At 40.7% G+C, this 18,789-nt stretch overlaps 1 protein-coding gene across 3 annotated transcripts in view; it reads right to left on the bottom strand.

Moving 5' to 3' along the window:
* Nucleotides 1-7,322, bottom strand: part of mxi1 (max interactor 1, dimerization protein) — a 19,282-nt gene extending 11,960 nt beyond the window's left edge. The window contains exons 1-3 of one of the 3 annotated variants that reach the window (XR_003050711.1): nucleotides 6,510-7,322; nucleotides 4,291-4,393; nucleotides 1,339-1,368 (exon numbers count right to left, since the gene is read on the bottom strand). Coding sequence is in view for 2 of the 3 variants with exons in the window: in XM_008317443.3 (XP_008315665.1) it covers nucleotides 1,339-1,368; nucleotides 4,291-4,393; nucleotides 6,510-6,735 (359 nt within the window). In the remaining variant the exon portion in view is untranslated. Of the gene's footprint in view, nucleotides 1-1,338; nucleotides 1,369-4,290; nucleotides 4,394-4,514; nucleotides 5,031-6,509 lie in introns of those variants that run through there. The other 2 variants (XM_008317443.3, XM_025058908.1) reach the window with 2 other exon arrangements.
* Between the last annotated feature and the right edge of the window lie 11,467 nt (nucleotides 7,323-18,789).

Genomic DNA, 18,789 nt, shown 5'->3' with positions numbered 1-18,789 from the left:
TTTGTGGTGGCAACAATCTGAGCTTTGAAATTACACTTGTAGACTTAAGGATGTCTTAGGTATCTGGACTAAGCACAGGAACCACCATGAACTTTTGTATGTCTATATATAGGAGTACAGCTGCACTGGTAAGCTAGTTGCGGCCAAGAAAAGTTCACATGGCAAAACTTTTTTAACATAAAAAGGCTGCAAGGAAGCAAAGACAGACTACAACATTTGCGCAGCACTGCACATTTTAATGAACGAGTCTTAATTCTGATTTATTAGATCTTAAGATAAAGTGATCTTGTGATAGCAAACATTTTTCATCTAAAATGTATTTTAAATGTAATAGTAGACATGTTGCCAAATTCTGCCTGTATACAAATCACTGGAGAACTCTATATATATATATAAAATGTTGTTTTATGATACATAGAGTTTTATTAGGGCTGCTTAATTAAGGGGTCTATTTAATGTTTTATATCTCTGCAGCAACCATAACTTAGGGAATTGCTACTATTATCAGCCAACACTTATTTCTGCCATTTTTGGACTCGACATTAACATTCTCTTCTGGCCCCTTTTACTGAAATGTGTTTGTGAGAGTGAAACATTAAATAATTACAACCATGCAAGGATGCCACTTTTTGTCCAAGCCAGTCATTGGACATACTGGCAACGATGGGGCATCGCATACTAAAACCAAGATGGCTCATCAACTCTTATCTATTTTTAACTCACTGGATACCTCTCCTTCCAATGTTCCCATCCTTTCAGTGGAGGCTGCCAGGGAGGATGGTGAGAAAAACAGGCGGAGGTGATATGTAATTACACTGAATGGATTCATCTCCTCACATCCTTTCATTGTACCCACACACTCTGATAAAATGAAACGGAGGGCAGGCTTTTCTTCCATTCACCATAAATCGTACAAGTCGAGCCACTCTTATTTATGGTGTTTGAGACAACCCTTTGAGCTCGACTCATGGAGACTGCAAAGTCACAGAGTGTAGTAGTACCGTATGTATATAGTATAACACCAGCAGGAGGCCAATGTCAGTGGTGGCATTGACTTGATTAAAAAATGAATAGATGATTGGATGGATGGATGATTGGATGGAGGATGGATGGATGGATGGATGGATGATGGATGGATGGTTGGATGGATGCACATCTAATTATGGTAATAACTTTAGGGGAAGTTTAGTAATTTTTTGTTTTCTATTTTAATAAAAACAATGTGTTTGGAAATGTATTCATCTTCCTTTGGCTGCAAGAATGTAAGCATGTCATGAAGTTGAAAATTTCTAGTTGTATTATTTTAGGACCAAGTGCTTTAGTGCGGCGTCTACTCACCTATTCTTCTCCAGTTCATTGTGTGTGGACCTGCAAGAACAGAAAAAACGTTCATGTTAGCAACAAGCAGACAACATAATGAGTCAAAAGTTTATATTTAATGCAACGTGACCAGTGACAGGTTGTTGCTATCACAGAACAGCAAAAGGCTTTCATTAGTCATCTACAGACACCGAGCAGGAACTCCTGTGTTTACATGTCTCATTCTGACAGCCTTACTCTTATTTACTATAACAGCAAAGACGTTGTGTATGGTATGTATGGTTATGCCCCAAGGGATTCTTTTATGGCTAAGATGATGATACACTCTCATTTGCACACTTCTAAACACAAATATCATTATAAGTATTTATTAGTAGCAGCCAGTTTACTAATATCTGTTACTTGCATTGTTGACGGCAGCTTGGAGTGCAGTACTTGTGTAATCAGCTACCAGTGTAAATAAATTCATTATATGTTCTAACTGAGGCGTTAACTATAACTTTATAGTAATATGCAATTACCATCTTTTAAGATTTAGTTGTAACATGATTGATGTATTTTGATGCAGGGAGTAATTTACAATACTGTGTAAAGCAGTACATTACTATTTTTAGGTAGATAAATTAGTTCATTTTAATTAACTGTAAATCTAAAGATGGCAGGGACTTGGTTCAGCCCTGATCAAATGTCAACTGTACTGTCATTAATCTGTCATTCAAAGAGGACAATCAAAGATCGCTGCAAAAGATTCCCAACAAAAATCTTTGTTCCAGCTTTCTGAATCAGATAGATGCACGTTGCATGTCTGCACTTCATCAATAAGATAACACAAATTATAAAATGGCTCGTTGCCACTTACCACTAAAGCATTTTCTCTATACAATCTCCCCTTGGAGTGCATGTGTGTGTGTGTGTGTGTGTGTGTGTGCGTGTGTGTGTGTGTGTGTCTTATGTTACTCTAATGTACTCTAATGCACACGAAGAGTAGGTCAAAGAGATAACGCACTGGTATAAACACTGTTAAAACAGAAGGCAAAAGAGGACAGAGACAGATAAGCTAATCACTAAACCCAAACTACATATAGGCTGCTAAAACAGGAGCAACCCAAGACGACACATCGTAGCCTACCAAAAAAATGTATGTGATGTGGGACCAGATATATCTCTACAAGGTCAGAATGGACTATTAAATATGTAGTTGTTATCAAAAACAGCACACGTCATTTGCTAATGTGATTTCCTTTCTGATGGATTGTGATTTGTGCTAGTTGGGGAAAATATTCTCACATATATTCTGGCAAATAGTAAAAGAGTAACATCGCACTGAACAAACACTACATAGCAGCGTGTGTCACACTAGAATTCTCCGAATAAGTACAGTTCCTGTGAGAATCAAAGGGATTGCAACACCACATGAGGATTGGTGAAAGGTGTCAGGATGCTAAATGCTGTTATCTCACCAAGTAAGTTGTGAATGTGTGTCTGAGATCAACACCAGACTTCATATCTCTTGCGAGTTTTCCACGCAATTTTTTTTTCTTCTGAATTGACACTATGTTAGAAGTTTAAAAAATATATTTGCCAGACTGTGCATCAGATGAAATGTCGAGTTATGATCAACTTAAATGACAGAATCTTCGTTTCCACCGGTCTGCAAGTCAACAGGCTCACGTGTTCCTAGTCAAAACACCCGGTTTGGTGACATGTCGGTAAAAATAAATAAATACATTTTCACCATAGGTGCTGTCACAGAGGCCCAACTCTTGTGGACAAGCACCAGCGCATGCATACCTCAAAGACAAATGGGGAAAATGAAAAAGAAATTCAATTTTGTGACTTAGTCATTTTATTTTTAAATAATTTTGGAATCTTTTATCTGTATAGTCATTGTAATTATAAAATTGTGGATTATAAAAATAGAAAATTGTTCATCAATAAGGCGAAAGGAAAGATTGAGACCGTGTAGATTTGTCTGACATGATCGTGTCCTCAGAAATAGAGTTTTTTTAATCATGACTGTTGCTATGCAGAACTAGCATACAGGCTTCCTCGCTCTCGATGAGTAATGCACAGTTCCTGTTTGTGGCCTGATCCTACATTAATATTAAGAGAGAGTGAGACGGGTCCTGGTATCTTACTCATTGCTGTTAATAAACAGATTAATGTTAGCAGGAAAAAAAGCAATGCCAGTGGGTCTTTTCTTGCTCCAATTTTAAGTTCCTACAGTTAGTGTAAGCATAAAGATAACAAGAGTTTCAATCTTGGTGTCAGAGAGAAAATAATATTAAATGACAAAATAAAAAAGACTTGTGGTTCAGTGTGTGGCATCCACTGAGAATTGCACCCACAGTGTGCTTTGCAATCGCATATGCACAATAAAAACGGAAGGTGTTTGTAATAAAGTACTGTTAAATTGCAAAGGCAAAGCACACGTTCACAGATGAGCCCAAATAAAACACAGGTACTGAATAAGCCTCCACATAATCACCTTTGCATGTTGGCAAACAACAGTAGCCATAAATAGCAGCTTTTCATCTACAGGGCACCCTACATAACTACCAGCCCTTCTGCGTGTGTAGAACGAGGATGACACGCGAAAGCAAGAGTGACTGAAATGTATTGCCAAACGAATTTGAACTGAACAATTATTTTTAAATATATCTGACCAGGAAAGAGAGTTGGTCGCAAAATATATAAGAGGTTTTTCCCTTTTTCGGGATGTCACTTTCACCGCGGTGCCTAACCCCAGCCACTGCAGTCTGTTTGACAATCAGCTGATGAAAAGCTCACAGAGCCGTTGCTGCTTGTGACCCCTCCCCCACGACAGTAACACGGCAGTGTGGACATAACGATCATGCATGAACCCACGTAAAACAACCAAAACTTAAGTTAAATCTATATTGCAATTCGCCACTCTTATAGTCTTCTTTTGCAGTATTCACACATTAGTGGAAAAGTGTCTATACTCACCTATTGTGGTTACTGTTGAACTTCTTATTACGGAATTTCCTTTGCCTCTGGTAGTTCGTGTTCTGGTTTGATGGAAATGTGGAAGCATATCCATGTTCACACTCTGTCAAAGGAAAGCAGCGATATCTGGTCACATTTGTGCACAGTGTCCGTGTTTGTCAACAGTCCGTATTTAAATTAGACCGCTTTTTAAATGCATATCAAATATTTATAAAAGAAACTACCTCTTTCTCTCCTTTCTAAATATTCGGCAGCTTCCAGTAACCGCTGTATATTGATCATCTGAATGGCCGTCATTCTTTAACTGGGACCGAGGACGTCGGTTAATGGGCTTCCCCCGAGGCTTCACAAGGTATGCAGTGACGGGTGACGTTTTCAAATAGGAAAGACGCTACGGTTAATGTTAAAGTACACTGCACGTTTTCTTCAGTTTTTTTCTATTTCTGCTGGTTAAGTAGCAGTGTATTGAACGCCGAGTGGAGGGAGGAAATCCAGCGTATCCAAGCTAGCGGGCTATGAAAAACCTTTGCAAGGTATTGAGATAAGAAAATTTAAAAATGCTTGTATTAAAGTAGTAAAAGTTTCTCGGACACGCAATCGTATTTTTATCTTACAAAAAAATTGTTAAAAAGATGTTTTTAAATCCCCCGAGGGAGCCCAGAGCCAGCTGAGATGACGCTGCTGCTCGTTTCCTCCCTCTCCTCTCCACTCCTCTTCTCTCCTGTTTGTTTACCTCGTTGTACAGCTGAAGGCGTGCACCAGCGAAGGAGAGGCCGGCTTCGCCGACATGCATTCTGGGGGGCTGAGTCATTGTGCGTTTGTCCGAAATGCAATATACAGTATTTATTTTGACTTTGCTTTAACTCTTGCTGATCATCCATGAATAAACTGCCATGTTTTCTAGTATGTTTATATATATTATAATTTTAATCTAATTAAAATTAATTAGCTGAGCTATGATAGACCTGTTGTGCATTTAATGTGTACTTTCCAAAATATGTTTCTAAACATAGCGTTCCCTGTCCCAAATGACTTAATCATGGAATTTGACAAAACAATTATCGTTATTCCCGATTCCCGACAAACGATTTTGTTCAGAACCTAAACTGCTTTTATAACTTTTGTAGGCCGGGGAAACAACACTAATGGTATTTACTGAGAAAACCTTTTTCTTCCGCTGATGTCCTGCATTTCCCACGATCCACCAGGGCCTTATAGTATATTTGCCAATCGGCGGCAGGCCCAGCAACACATGACGTCGCCACAAAACGGGTGTCCGATTGGTGAGTGGCTTTGACAGGCGTAGGAGGTTGAGCTCGCACCTGACCAACCACAGCGCAGCTTTGCGCCATGTGGAACCCAGTAGGGCACACCCACAAATAGCAGGAAGCAAACAATCGAAAGCTGCGGAGAAGCGACTGCAAACTCTCACCGTACATCCTCGTAGATGATAATGATTGTCTGCAGAGCGAAACAGCAGAAACGTCTCACTGTACACAGATAGAGACGTTCATAAACGTACGCCAGAATATCCATCTGTATTACGTTGACATAAACGTTAGACGGTATTAATAATAATTTGTAAAATAAACTATTCTACTAAGTGAAGTAGATACAGTATATAGCAACCGCTGTTAACCACAGTTTACAAGGCTACGAATGTCTACGCAGTTCAAAATTCAAAACACTCGTCAGATGCCAAATACACTAAACGACTACAAGATCTTTTGCCTGATATAAATATATACGTATATATTGGTTATACTCGGTGTTATTTCTGGCCTTTAAACTTTCTCTTCCCCTGCCGAGGCTGCAGGGGCACGATGACATCATCTCTAACAGAGTTGGATGAGGCTTCCGTGTGGTCAGTTTTATCGTACCGTAGTGGTGGCCAACACATAAACCCACGTCTTTCGGTCACATTTATGCGTGCAGCCAGTATAAATGACTGGTTGTTGACCAAAGTGCTGTGCAGCGAAAGCAAAGCGACGCACGGCAGGGACCTTACACGCTGCAGGAGAAAAATAAAAGCCAGCACATTTAAAAGGCTGCCTTAACTGCAGTGAGTGACCGATAAAATCCTGGTGCCTGGGGCTTAAAACGGACAGCGGTGCTTAGTTGAATGAACTTAGCGCTTTGTTGTCCGAGCCTATTGATAATAAGGTATTTTCCTTGGAATTTTGAAAAACTCAATCAAAGGTTGAACAAATTAGACTCACTTCCGTCCTTCTTTTCACCACTCTCGAGGAACCGAGCAGCCTCCAGTAAAACTTGTACATTTTTTAGAAAAGTGTTGATCTTCTCCATATGTGAGTCTTTGGAGGTGAAGACATCATTGAAGGGACAACTAGACATCTCGAAATTCTGCTGATCCAAGAAAGACGCATCGGAATCAAATAACTCCTCACTCTCCAGACTTCTCCTCTGATTTTCACTCTGGGCCATGTTCCTCCTCGGTTTATTCTCCTTCTATCCTGAGAAGCAGTCAAGAGTGGGGCAGCGGTTGGAGTGGGAGCCGATTTGGCAGTTGCTCTTTTCTCTATTTTCTATTTCATGAATGTGGGTGTTAATGTGGAGAAGCGACCAGTGTGAGTAGAGGTGCATGGGAAAAGTGCACGTCCCCTCTACAGTCGGAGGAGTTGCCGCATGGTCCCTATGCCCGCCGGTTTATCACTGATTTTAAACATGTTTCTATGCCCTGTTTTAAATTATTATCTGTTCTTTATTTTATTTCTATGCCCTGTTTTAAATTATTATCTGTTTTATTATTTGATGTAAAGTGTCCTTGAGTGTCCTGAAAGGCGCTTTTTAAATAAAATTTATTATTATTATTATTATTATTAAAGAGGTCTTCACCAGTTGTCCGGTAGTCAGGGGTAAATGCCTGAGGGAACGCTGCGAAGACCAGCTCACGATGATACTGTAAATTTTGAATCCTTGACTTCGTATTTAACAACAGTTTTTGATTTGTCATTTTAAATAAAAGTGTCATAAACCCAACACTTATATACGCGTCACCAACAACTAAATATTAACTTAATAAAAGAATAAAGGGAATATTAAATTAAAAAATTGAAACGGAAAAATAAAAATAAATAATAATAAATTTAACCTTACTTTAATAGCAGCATTAGCAAAGAGCCACTTGATTTGAAAACAATAAAACAATACTGGCATCACTTTGATTCAATCTAAATGTGTTTTTTTTTTAACACAAAGTTAAGAAGAAAGTGTAATTTCGTTAAAATGTAATTTATTGTTTCTAGAATCAAGATAATAAGGAATTATTGCATAAAATATAATATTAATAAATAATCAGTATTTTAGCTAATATTGTGTTTGTATTTTTGTGTAAATAACAAAATTGAAAAAGTGGTTTGTCAAGCCGCACTACAAACTATACTCCTAACATAAAACAAGATGTCAAGAACTGTCAAACGGATGTATAGGTGGGCATAATAGTATCTTTAGTAATATGTGACATGTGAGTGTAATTATCATGTCAAAGAAATATAATGGCGTTATATCGAAGATGTTATGGGCTTCGAGCATCTTGTAAAGTGCGAGAAAAAAAAATTAAATGTTGAGATATGAAATGTAGCACTGAAGGTATACCTTGACACTGGCAGAAAGCTGAGCTGACCAAGCTGCTATTGTGTTGTCAAATGTGAAAACATTTACAATGTAGTAAAGCTGTTAAAATAACCAACTCATAACTCAACACAAACATATTCAGAAACCTGAGTAGTTGAAACTTGAAAGATATAATAGTAAAAGCTCTGATGAATGTGTCTGCTGTTTCTCCTGGCTCTATAGTAGACTGTGTGTGTGTTGTCTCTTCATATCCCTCTCTGTCAAGTTCTTAGCCTTGATCCTGTGCCATTGTCAGCAGGCCTTTAGCAAAGCTGTTATCAAAACGTGAGTCCATTCTGAACCAGAACATGTTAAGGCAGGGGCCTGTATTTAGTGAAGCCCGCTCCTCTGCCACTTCAAAGAGTCAACAGTAGCTTGGATCGTTTGATGTAAAGTTCACAGAGACAGAAACTTTCAAGTCCAATGCACAGGGGAATATCTGAAAGTTCCTCCCACCCCTGCTCCAGTTCTCCACCCACTGTCAGGGAGGTCCGTACAGGAAGGCGACACGTTCAAGAGTGACCCTGCTTCGAGTTTCAAAGGTTCCAGGTTCCTGACTTATACTTTGCCTTCGCTTGTTTTTGTCAACTTCCCAATTCAACTTGATGGGACCAGTTATTAGATCCTCGATGTATTTCAAGTATTTCTTGCCGTGATTGTATTTCCAAACCTTCATCTTCATTACAATGTCACAGCAGGTCAGCGGTCCAATAGGTCACAAGTCACAGTTGGACTCTTCAGGTCACATGTTACAGAGTGGGTGAAAAAGAGCAATGTTTCATAGCAGGAGGGAGTCACATGTGTCACATGAGGCTGCTGTGGTCTCTGTGGGGAAGTTAAGATTTAAGAGACACCATGTAGTCAAGAGGTATGGATGTCCTACAGAGACATTCTTATGGCATCTCTCTACAAGGGCAGGTGGAAAAAAACCCTTGTCAAACTGTCATTTGGAATTCAGGCAGCTCCATGGCCATTAGACTAAGAGGCATCACCTTGTGAAAGTAAGGGAGACGGATCATCGTAAAGACCCTCAGCTGAGACAGCGATCTAGGTCAGAAAGACTATTCCCAATATTTACAATGTTATCTCTTCGTGAAACTGTTTGCAATATTTTGGTAGCAACTTCATGAAAATGGTATGAAACTAATGACTCCAAGTAGTTAATCTATATATTTTTTTTACCATGTAAGGGAGTACCAATTCCATCATTCTGATGTACAGTGTTAAAACAACAATGGAAACTAGATGAATACATGGTCACATGGCGCTATAGAACCCTTTGTTTACATTTGCTAGTTGTTCACCATACATGGATTGTGCTACATTTGCTTTCTTTCGTTTGTGTTGTTTTTGGGGTAGAACTTTTTGTCCCTCATTATGGCTCCCAAGCATAAGTCGAACTCTTCTAATGTTTTTATGTCCTAGATTATGATGTTACCACTGTGATAGTGTAGATGAGTGACGTAGGTACTTGTGTACAGTAGGTGAGTTCCAACTCACGGTGAAAATCGAGTTACGTGGCACCATAGGAACGGAACTCTGACGTAAGTTGAGACGTATGTCTGATAAGAACCAATCTCTAGGCATGTTTGTCTGCAGTTAGCATTACTGGTGTCTAAGTTCTTTGTCTGAACTAAAGACCCAGGAGTCACAGCTAATTGTTCTCCTGGGGCGTCTTCACTGTAGTCAGCCACTGCACAACAAAATCATATGATGGTAATTACATACAAAAACCTGCAACTTTGAACAGTGCTGACTATTTAATGTGGTATTTAGATGTATAATGTGGAGTTAGGTGGTAGGGGGTAGTCCTAAATAAATGTAGCCTGTGAATGTAGCCATTTGTTTTAGTATGCCAAGTGCAGGCACAATGGGCAGTTAGAGAGAGTAACAAATCAAAAAAAATAAAGAGGTGAAATGAGATGACCTTTAACTCTGATCTCTGACCAACTGAGTCCATCTCTTTTTTTGTCGTCCTCCGATCGATATCACTGTGGAAATTACCCCTTGTCACTTCCATTTAAAACTTAACAGACTCTGTTGACGGGCTATAAATCCAACAACAATGTCACTCTGCATATTTCATATGTGGGGCCTCAGGGTGACGTGGTGGATGGTGCTGATGCACACAGCATTGTCACAGGTTCCCATTCTATTTTGGGCAGATGTCCTTTCTGTGTGGAATGCACACATTTTCCCCTTTGTGTGGATTGGTTTTGTTCAGGTACTTTCGTTTCTTCCCACAATAGGAAAAAAATGACTCAATGAATGTTAATGTGAATGTGTGTATCTATATTTAACCTTGCTAAGGACTAGCAACCTGTACAAGCAGAAGATGAGGAGTGGACGTGGAGTCGTCGTGCTGTACCCTATCGTTGTACTACGATCGAGCTCTGCTGTATGACATGAATAATGGTGCGTCAACAGTGAAACAAAACTGCAACAAGGAACGGGTCCAATGTGAAAAAGCAAACAGAAGCTGTATTTACCGCAGTAAGACACATTTCATTCATCACTTATTTATGATAAAAAAAACCTTACCAATTCGACTACATCTTGTTTTTACTAATACTCTACACACTAAATCGTAGAGTTGTCTTTCTGCTGAGCCTTTTACTGCTTTGACCTGCTATGGTTTTCTTTTCAGGGCTTTGCAGAAAAACACTTCTGCTTTCCATTCGCTTTGTACCCAAATGACCTTGGCCTGCATAGTCCACAAGGTGGATCAGTATAAATCAAGTCGAGCACATTGACGTTACCTTATTTTATTTGATAAATGAGTATCAAATGCAACAGATGCTTCAGATTGCTAATAATATTCAAGTCTATACATAAGACCCTAATAATATTAATAGGACTACATACATTAGTAACTTAAGACCCTAATAATATTAATAGGACTAGTAAAACTTGCATCATCCTCCTACAAGCCCTCTTTTGTTTTTGCCTTTGTCAACGGGTGTGGTTAACCAGGCAACTGAATGATACCCTCATCGTAACCTTTGTGTTCCCTTCTCATTGAGTCGATGAGCAACAATAGATATTTGTTCTCTGTGGGAGGTCAGCCCTGATCACACAAACAATGAATACACGTCCTTTCTGTTGACTTCTGTCCCCAGGGATCAATTACTGTAACTGTTTGTAAATCAGCACATAGACCAACATGCATGTGCACACATCAATCACTCCAATGTGTAAATCCCAAAAGTGGATTTGTCCCAGAGACTCAGCAGCTGACATTGCATCTCATTTGATTCCTGTTGACAAAACCCACCAGGCAGACAAACGTGGAGGCAGCACAGGTGTCTGTGACTGACAGTCACTGACAGTCACTGACAGTCAGAAAGAAGAAGTACGTCTTTCAGGGAAGAGACCGGGAATGTGACGAAGCATGTTTTGGTGGGAGCCTCTTCCCCTGATCTCCTGTTGACACCACAGATAATGCTACTGTTAGTGTGTCAGTGTTCCCAGCAGTCCAAAGCTGTGCTTAGTCAGGGCTTTTCTAACGAGATAATCAACTGTCATCCACCAAGACTCTGATCTACAGAACTACAGCCTCTTCAACCACAAAGACATTTTTCTTTTGTCTTTGTTCTAAGATATATTTGTTGTTTTTTACCTTTAATAAAGTATAAAAAACACAATTGTCTAACAGAGACAAACAGTCTTCCTCGAATCACTGCTAATGTTTATACTGCTACTTTTTTTGCTTTTTGCCTCTAACCTTTCATAAAATGTACCCTCAGTGTCCTGGGATGACAACAAATACTCAAACTACTCCCAGCATTTTTTTTCTGCTGATGAAACACTAGGTTGGATGAAACATAAATCTGTTAGACGACAGACTGGTTTTGCCCCTCCTCAGGCGTTTGGCCTTTGGCTCCTGGTCACCATTGTTTGCCTCTGTTCCCAGGCACTGACATCTCATGACAATGGCCGCAGCTTGAAAGAGGAAAGTGAGAGCATACGAGCACAAATCCATGTATCCAAACATGTACACAGACATGAGAAACAAATAAATATTGGGTGTGGACCAAACTAAAACAAAGAGCAGAGGTTAACGAACCAAACACAAAATCACGGATCATACATACATACATACATACATACATATATATAAATATATATATATATATATATATACACACACACACACACCGCTCAAACCTGGGGTAAGGCAAGACTCAATGTGACTAAAGGAAACTTACTCATAAACACAATGAGAGAGAGAGCCTCATTGAATAGTCAGATTCTGACATGATTATAACAGAGTTTAAAGGCTCACACACACAGTGATGTCACACCCAGGGCCAGACCAGACATTGACACGACTGGTTCTGCATGGTCGGCCAACCTTAACATGTGACAGTGGACAAATCAGAAGGCTAGACCAAGCAAGCCTTCTGATTGGCCGATGGTGCCTATTGTCTGGTGGTAATGACCCAATTGCAGCACAATCAACAGGATACCAAGACTGACTTCAAAGGCAGGTAAAGACAGTTAAAATACAGTTAAAATAACAATCGAGGTCGTTGTGAGATACTGATCTTCTCAAAGATCTTTCAGATTGGTGATCGATGTATAGTTCAGGAGACTGTCACAACTGTTGCTAAAGCCACAGCAGTCCGTCATCAAACACAGAAATAGAGATCTGCATGATGAGAAAACAGGACAAGAAACCAACAAAGGGAACAGACAGGAAATGAGGAGGATTGAAAGTCCAGAGTTGGGACAGATGAGAGCAGAGACATTGACAAGACGTCCAACAGGTGGCAAGTGTTAGAATGTCTTGATCCACAAAAGAATAATAAGGACTTCCATCATCTTTTTTGGATACTCTACCCACCAGGGCGATCATACCAGCACCGTCTTTTTACACCCGGTCAAAGCAGGACAGAAAGGGCATGGACAGGGAGAGAAGGTCTTATACAGACAGACAGCGTGGGAAACCCTAACAAGACACAGTTGAGGAGGATCAGGTGATCACAAGGGCAGGAAACACAGGAGGGCAGGTGTGGACAGGCACATGGGCGTGGATCACAGGGGCAGGAAGACAAGGACCTGAGGGGGAAAACAGGAGAGGTGAGACAGGAATAAACCAGGAAACAGACAACTACGAACCACCAGTTTCCATCTGAAAGGAGTCCATTGTAGTAGAGTCAGACAAACTTGGGTCAATAAAATGATTAGCCTCCTCTGCCTACACTCAAGCACCAGGACAGTAGGCCATTTAGACCAGCGGTGCCCGCACTTCTGTGGCTTTGGAGCTGCTTTTTCAGATGACCAGCCTACATTGTAAACTAACTGTACCAGTATAACCTGAATGTGCTTTATATGTGCTCTATATGTTGGATGTTTCCTTGATTAAATGCATATAGCTGTATGGCTACTGATTAGCATCTACAGTAAAAAATAGAATTAAATCTATATTTTTATTTTCTATTTTTTTAATTAGTAATAATAAAAATATTTTAAAAATATATATTTTATTTATTTGACTTTCAACAGTTGGACCAGCAGTCCCTCTGTGAGTTCTTCCTGCTCTGCGGCCACCTCTGAGTTAGACATTAACTGTCCATGTACTGAGACACAGTGTGATGACTCAGAACACACTCTGTGTCTGTGTTAACCTGCCATTTATTCACAGAGGCCCGAGACGGCCGTCTCCGTGTCTGTGCAGCTTCACTGGGATCTTGACATTAACTACTCCCCTAAAACATCCAGATACGCCCTTCGCTTCCTCCCACCTGCATACTGCCACTCTTATGTTGGGAACATGGAAATTAGCACGTGGGGGTCGAGGAAGAATTATTGAAAATTAAAGAGGAGAGTCAAAGGAGACTGGGGACACAGCGGAGGGGGTGGGTGCTGCAGGGTCAGGGGCGGCTGACCTGGGAGTTGTATAGATGAAGTCAGTGCACAAACAGGACAAGAGGGAGACATGACCTCATTTTCCTTGACTTTTTAAGCGTGATCATAAGAAGGTTTAAATATTAAACATTCTACAGACAAAGTGAAGGGTTTTCATGGATCTAATATGTCTGGAAAGGAGTCTTTTACTCACTAATAATAACAACAATAATAATAACAATTGTGTTAATTATTTTTATTAATAATAATAATTACTATTACTGTGTTGTTGTTGTTTATTGTATTATTTATTTTTTTGTAATTGCTCTAATGTTTCCATCCAGTTTCAGTTGCAAAGTTTCAAAACAAAAAATAGATTTACATAGATCAACAGAGGACCAGACGACTGAACAGTGGGTAATGTCCTTGCCTTACATTTAAGTTACAAGACATTCAGCATACAATAGTAAAATAGCAATAATACATTGATACATTTTTGTGGATGCACTACTATTATTACGACTTTACTTCTGTTTAAATTAATACACACTTATTACAACCTGTTTTTGTTGTTGTTTTTCGCAGCAGACAACTATTGACGGAGACGCTGCGTTGTGAGATGTGTCCATTCAGGATGGAGAGGTTCAAAGAAGAGCCAAAGAAAAGGAGGAACAAGGAAGTAGCAAAGAGAAGAAGAACAAGAGAGGGCTGCTGAGGGATTCCCGTCTCTGCGTTCTTTTTGTTTTGTTTTCAGGCCAACTTCCTGTTGTCACTGCTCCTGTTTCCTGTCTCAGAGGAACTGTGCATGCTTTGCATGTCATTCTTTTCTTTGTTTGTGTTTATCCTATGGTCGAAGCTTGTGCACTAATTTTTAAACACGAGTGATAACATTTAGTGTATACTGTATCTAAACTTGTTTATTCTTGGTTCTAGACACACAGGCATACGGACATCATCAGTCCTTGGGATAGTTTATCCAGCAGAGATCTGAGAAGTCTGTACTTCTATAGAGCTTTTCTAGTTACGTGTGTGTTAAGTTCTAGTGAGAATTCCTTTCTTTAATTGTCTGTTTTTCCATTTTTCCCCCTAATGTTCTGTGGGTGGAACTGACCCACTCCATGTTACACTCTTAACAAACCCCTTTTCTTAAATCCCTTCTGTGCTTCTGTATTCACAGACGGGCTGAGACTGTCAGACTGATTTTGTTTTCAGCTTAGGGAGCGTTTACCTTTCTGTTGGTCTTCCACCACGGCAATCCTTTTAGGATAAGGCAGGGCATAAAAGAAAAGGGCGTGCAGCCTGGGCTGCTGTGTGTCTCGGTGTGTCTCTGTGTGTATTTTAACAACCCAAGTCAATGTGTGCCATTGTTACGTCTGAAGACCTGTAGCCATGGAGACCAAACCCAGATCCCAATGACACAAAACCCAATTTCTTAGTTTCTGGTTAAAGTGATAATAGACATGTGACAAACCACCAAAAAGACTTGGTTTTTGTCTTTCTATTATCTGTCACTGGATGGACTAAAGTGTGGTGTAATACACGGTTGTTGCGTGTTCACTCCGTGTTCCCTGTATTCACCCCTGTTGAGCTACAAACTGATTTAGAGAACCTCCTGTGGACACACTGACGTCCTGGTGGTGGAACACCTCTTGACCTCTCTGTCAGTGTGCTGGTTACAGAACCTGACCATTACATAAAACACACTTACATTTAGATGAAAATAGTCTTTAATGGACCAGGTCCAGTACAGTTGTTTCTGGGTGTCAGTGGAGTCTTCTCCAGTAACTGCTTTAAACCTTACCTAAAAAAAACCCATTTCCTTTGGTTTTTGGTGCAGTGTGGTTTGATGCTGGAGATATTACTGCATCGCTAAAATGGAAAATGATATTTTTGGTATATATAAAAATACCCAAAGTGAAAGACAAGCAGTTCTTCTTTAATGACTTTTACACACTCACCCATCTGCTGCTCTCAGCTACTGTGATGATGTGAAGCTAAAGAGTTTTTTACATTAGCAACGTTTCTTTTTGTCAGAAGATTCAAAGAAAACCCTTTGGTTCGGCTGTATTTGACCTTTGAAGCTACAGCTGCCGTTCAAAGCTGGTGGGAATCTGACCGGCTTTCAAGTCTGGAGCCCTGTAGGTTGGTTCAATAGCTGTAAGTTGGTGTTCACTGAGGCTGTGATCACTGCACAGACACTCACACCCAGACAGCACTGCAGCTCCATTACTGCCTCTCAACAGACGGTGGGGAAAAAAAAAGGGCGAAATGTCAGAAACACACACAAACACTCCACGTGTTCAAGTGTGGCTCCAGGTTAAAGAAGTTTAGTCGGTCTGAATGGAGCCAGGTGTCACTTTAGACCCCTCCGCCCCCCACCACCACCTCAAAAAGGGATGAACGCTAAATTTAAATTGGCCTGTATAGGTTAAATATTGAATGAATACAATTCTTACGGAGAAAGCAATGGAACCCCTAAAAATATTCACAGGAGTGGCTGGTGAAAATTTGAGGGTGGCACACCATCATGATCCTCCTTGTAGTTTGGTTCCAGCGTTGTGCCAGTTATACACTCCTTTACTGCCTCCTTTGCCTCCTCCCATGCCTTTCCTTTCCACCCACGGGCCTTTTCAAGTAACAAGTGAAAACAATTGATATTTTCCAGACTAGCCTGGGGGCACAACTGTGGGAAGAGCAGTATAATATGTGTCAGGACAAATTAGTCTTCAAAATCAAGTCTATTCTTTGCTGAGAGGCCTGAACTCGCTGACTCTCACAAACAAGAGATTGAGAAAGACTGGCGTTGTGATTATGAAGAATGACTAAGTGATGATGTAACACATCCTTTAATATCTCAGCTGTGGTCACCAGCCACTATATTTGTGACCAAGCTCTAATATACAAAGGTCATTTATTAATTGATCTTAATTCATCTTTGTATCAAAAAAGTAAAGATGGACACTGAAGAGTTTCACTAGTGATGAGAAGTATTTATGTCCCACAAAGAAAGAGTGCCACAGACGTTTAACTTCTACTTAATGCATAAAGAGGGCCAAACAATTTTGCACCTCGATGTGAAAGAGTACAGTGTCCTGATTGGTGTTCCAGCGAACGGAGAGGGTAAAGTGTGAAAGCTAACCGCTAACTACTGAGTAGCTAAGGCAGAGAGCTATGACCTGTTCTGGAGAATGACAGCCAAAAAATAAAAAAAAACCTCTATGCTAATGCTACATAGCATAGGTTGAAGCTAAACCTTTGTGTTTTCAGCATGCTTAAATGGTTACAAGTAACACTGACTTCCTAATCGGTTCTAAGCATTTACACATCGCGCAACAATAAAACAATGATTCTTTCCTTCGTTCCTCCTTGATTCCTTCCTTAAGGCTAACACAGACCTATCATGTCGATGATTAAATTAAAACGTACTAGCTGAAAACACTCCAGCCTTGTACGAATCTTCAGAAGTTGTCCACGTCTCAACATCTCTCTGCTCAGACAAAGGGCACAGATGGTCAGCCCTCCTCAACTTTGGGGTGGGGCAGTTTGGGCCGACGCCTGCGTCGGAGCGCCGTGCCCTCCCACGGAGTTCATTTCAGTTTCTCACTAAGAAACGGCAGACAGGGTAGCACCGCTTATAACAAGAAGGGCTTAAACCCCCCTCCAACGCCCTCACCACTGGGCCGTGACCCTTCCTCCTCACTAGGTCACATGCAGTAACAAAGGTGGGAGGAATGCCAACAGCAGAAATGGGAGAGAGAGCGAGTCAGAAAATGTTTTTTTACTTTTAACAGACAGAGAAAAACCTGATCAGGAAACCAAACAAAGAATTTCCAAGGATCTCCAACAAGAATTTATGTGACATGATGTTGAACTTTGTCGGCCATCTTTCTTTAATATCTATTGTTGACAGGGATCTTAATGGTCCTCATTAGTTTTTTGTTTAGTTCAAGTATGCACAGTCCATGACTGCCGTCCAAACCTGTCAGCATCAGACCTCGTACCTTCATCCAGGCAGTGTTTGATGATCCCTTCACTGAGGGATAATCTGCAGGTGATTATCTGAGGTTAAGAGCAGAGAGGAGCAGGGATGCACATTCATAATTTCTGTGTAATACACAGCACTTAGTGGCGTTGACCTGCTGACCCATATCCTGTCTTGTAGCAGGGGGAGCCTGTATATTGTGATAGTGAAAGGCTTACAATGGCTGATCTGGAGGGAGCTCAGGCACAGCGAGGCGCTTGTCAGCCCACTCCTCATCCAGGGGGATTTGACAATGCACAATGTGTGCGTTCTAATGGGCAGTGGGCTTTCTGTAGGCCCTCCAGCAGATGTCCCATACACTGTACGGAACGTATAGCAGTTTTGTTTGTTAATGGGGCGGGAAAAAGGGGCGAGAAGTGACGAGCAGGGTAGCATTGTGGCGCTGCTCGTCTGTAGGGGAGCTCGGACTGTGCCGTATGTTGTGTGCCTTTTCACTGCATACACATTTGTATAATCTAGGTCCTACAGAGGCGAGGCGCGAGGATGACAAGCGCATAAATATTTAGCATTTATGCAAATGAAGAGTTTTTGCAATTCTAAGTATGAACACACTCTGTGTGTGTGTGTGTGTGTGTGCATTGTTTAACAGAGTGGCAGAGATAGAGGGCAGATTGTAGTCAAGGCTGTGACGACAAAACACTATTTAAAAAGTGTGGCAGGAGAAGAGAGTTTTCTCTCTTTTTCTTTGTGCGCACGTGCGTCAAGTGTGTGTGTGTGTGTGTGTGTGTAGTCCCAGAGCGTGGCGTTACAGTGCGTAGGGGTGGCTCCCTTGTTAGTATCTAGTGAATAGAGGTCAGTGTGACTCTTGAATGGGAGGGATGAGAGAGTAAGATAGAGGATAACCTTCTCTCTCTCTCTCTCTCTCTCTCTCTCTCTCTCACACACACACACACACACATCAGCGTCCTTGTACGTAGTTGGAGAACAGTAACAGGGAGCCCATATTTACGAAAACAAACATCACAAAACACAAA

The sequence above is a fragment of the Cynoglossus semilaevis genome, chromosome 9, assembly GCF_000523025.1.
Source record: "Cynoglossus semilaevis isolate Cse_v1.0 chromosome 9, Cse_v1.0, whole genome shotgun sequence".
Taxonomy (NCBI): domain Eukaryota; kingdom Metazoa; phylum Chordata; class Actinopteri; order Pleuronectiformes; family Cynoglossidae; genus Cynoglossus; species Cynoglossus semilaevis.
This window is presented reverse-complemented; position numbering and strand designations above follow the sequence as displayed.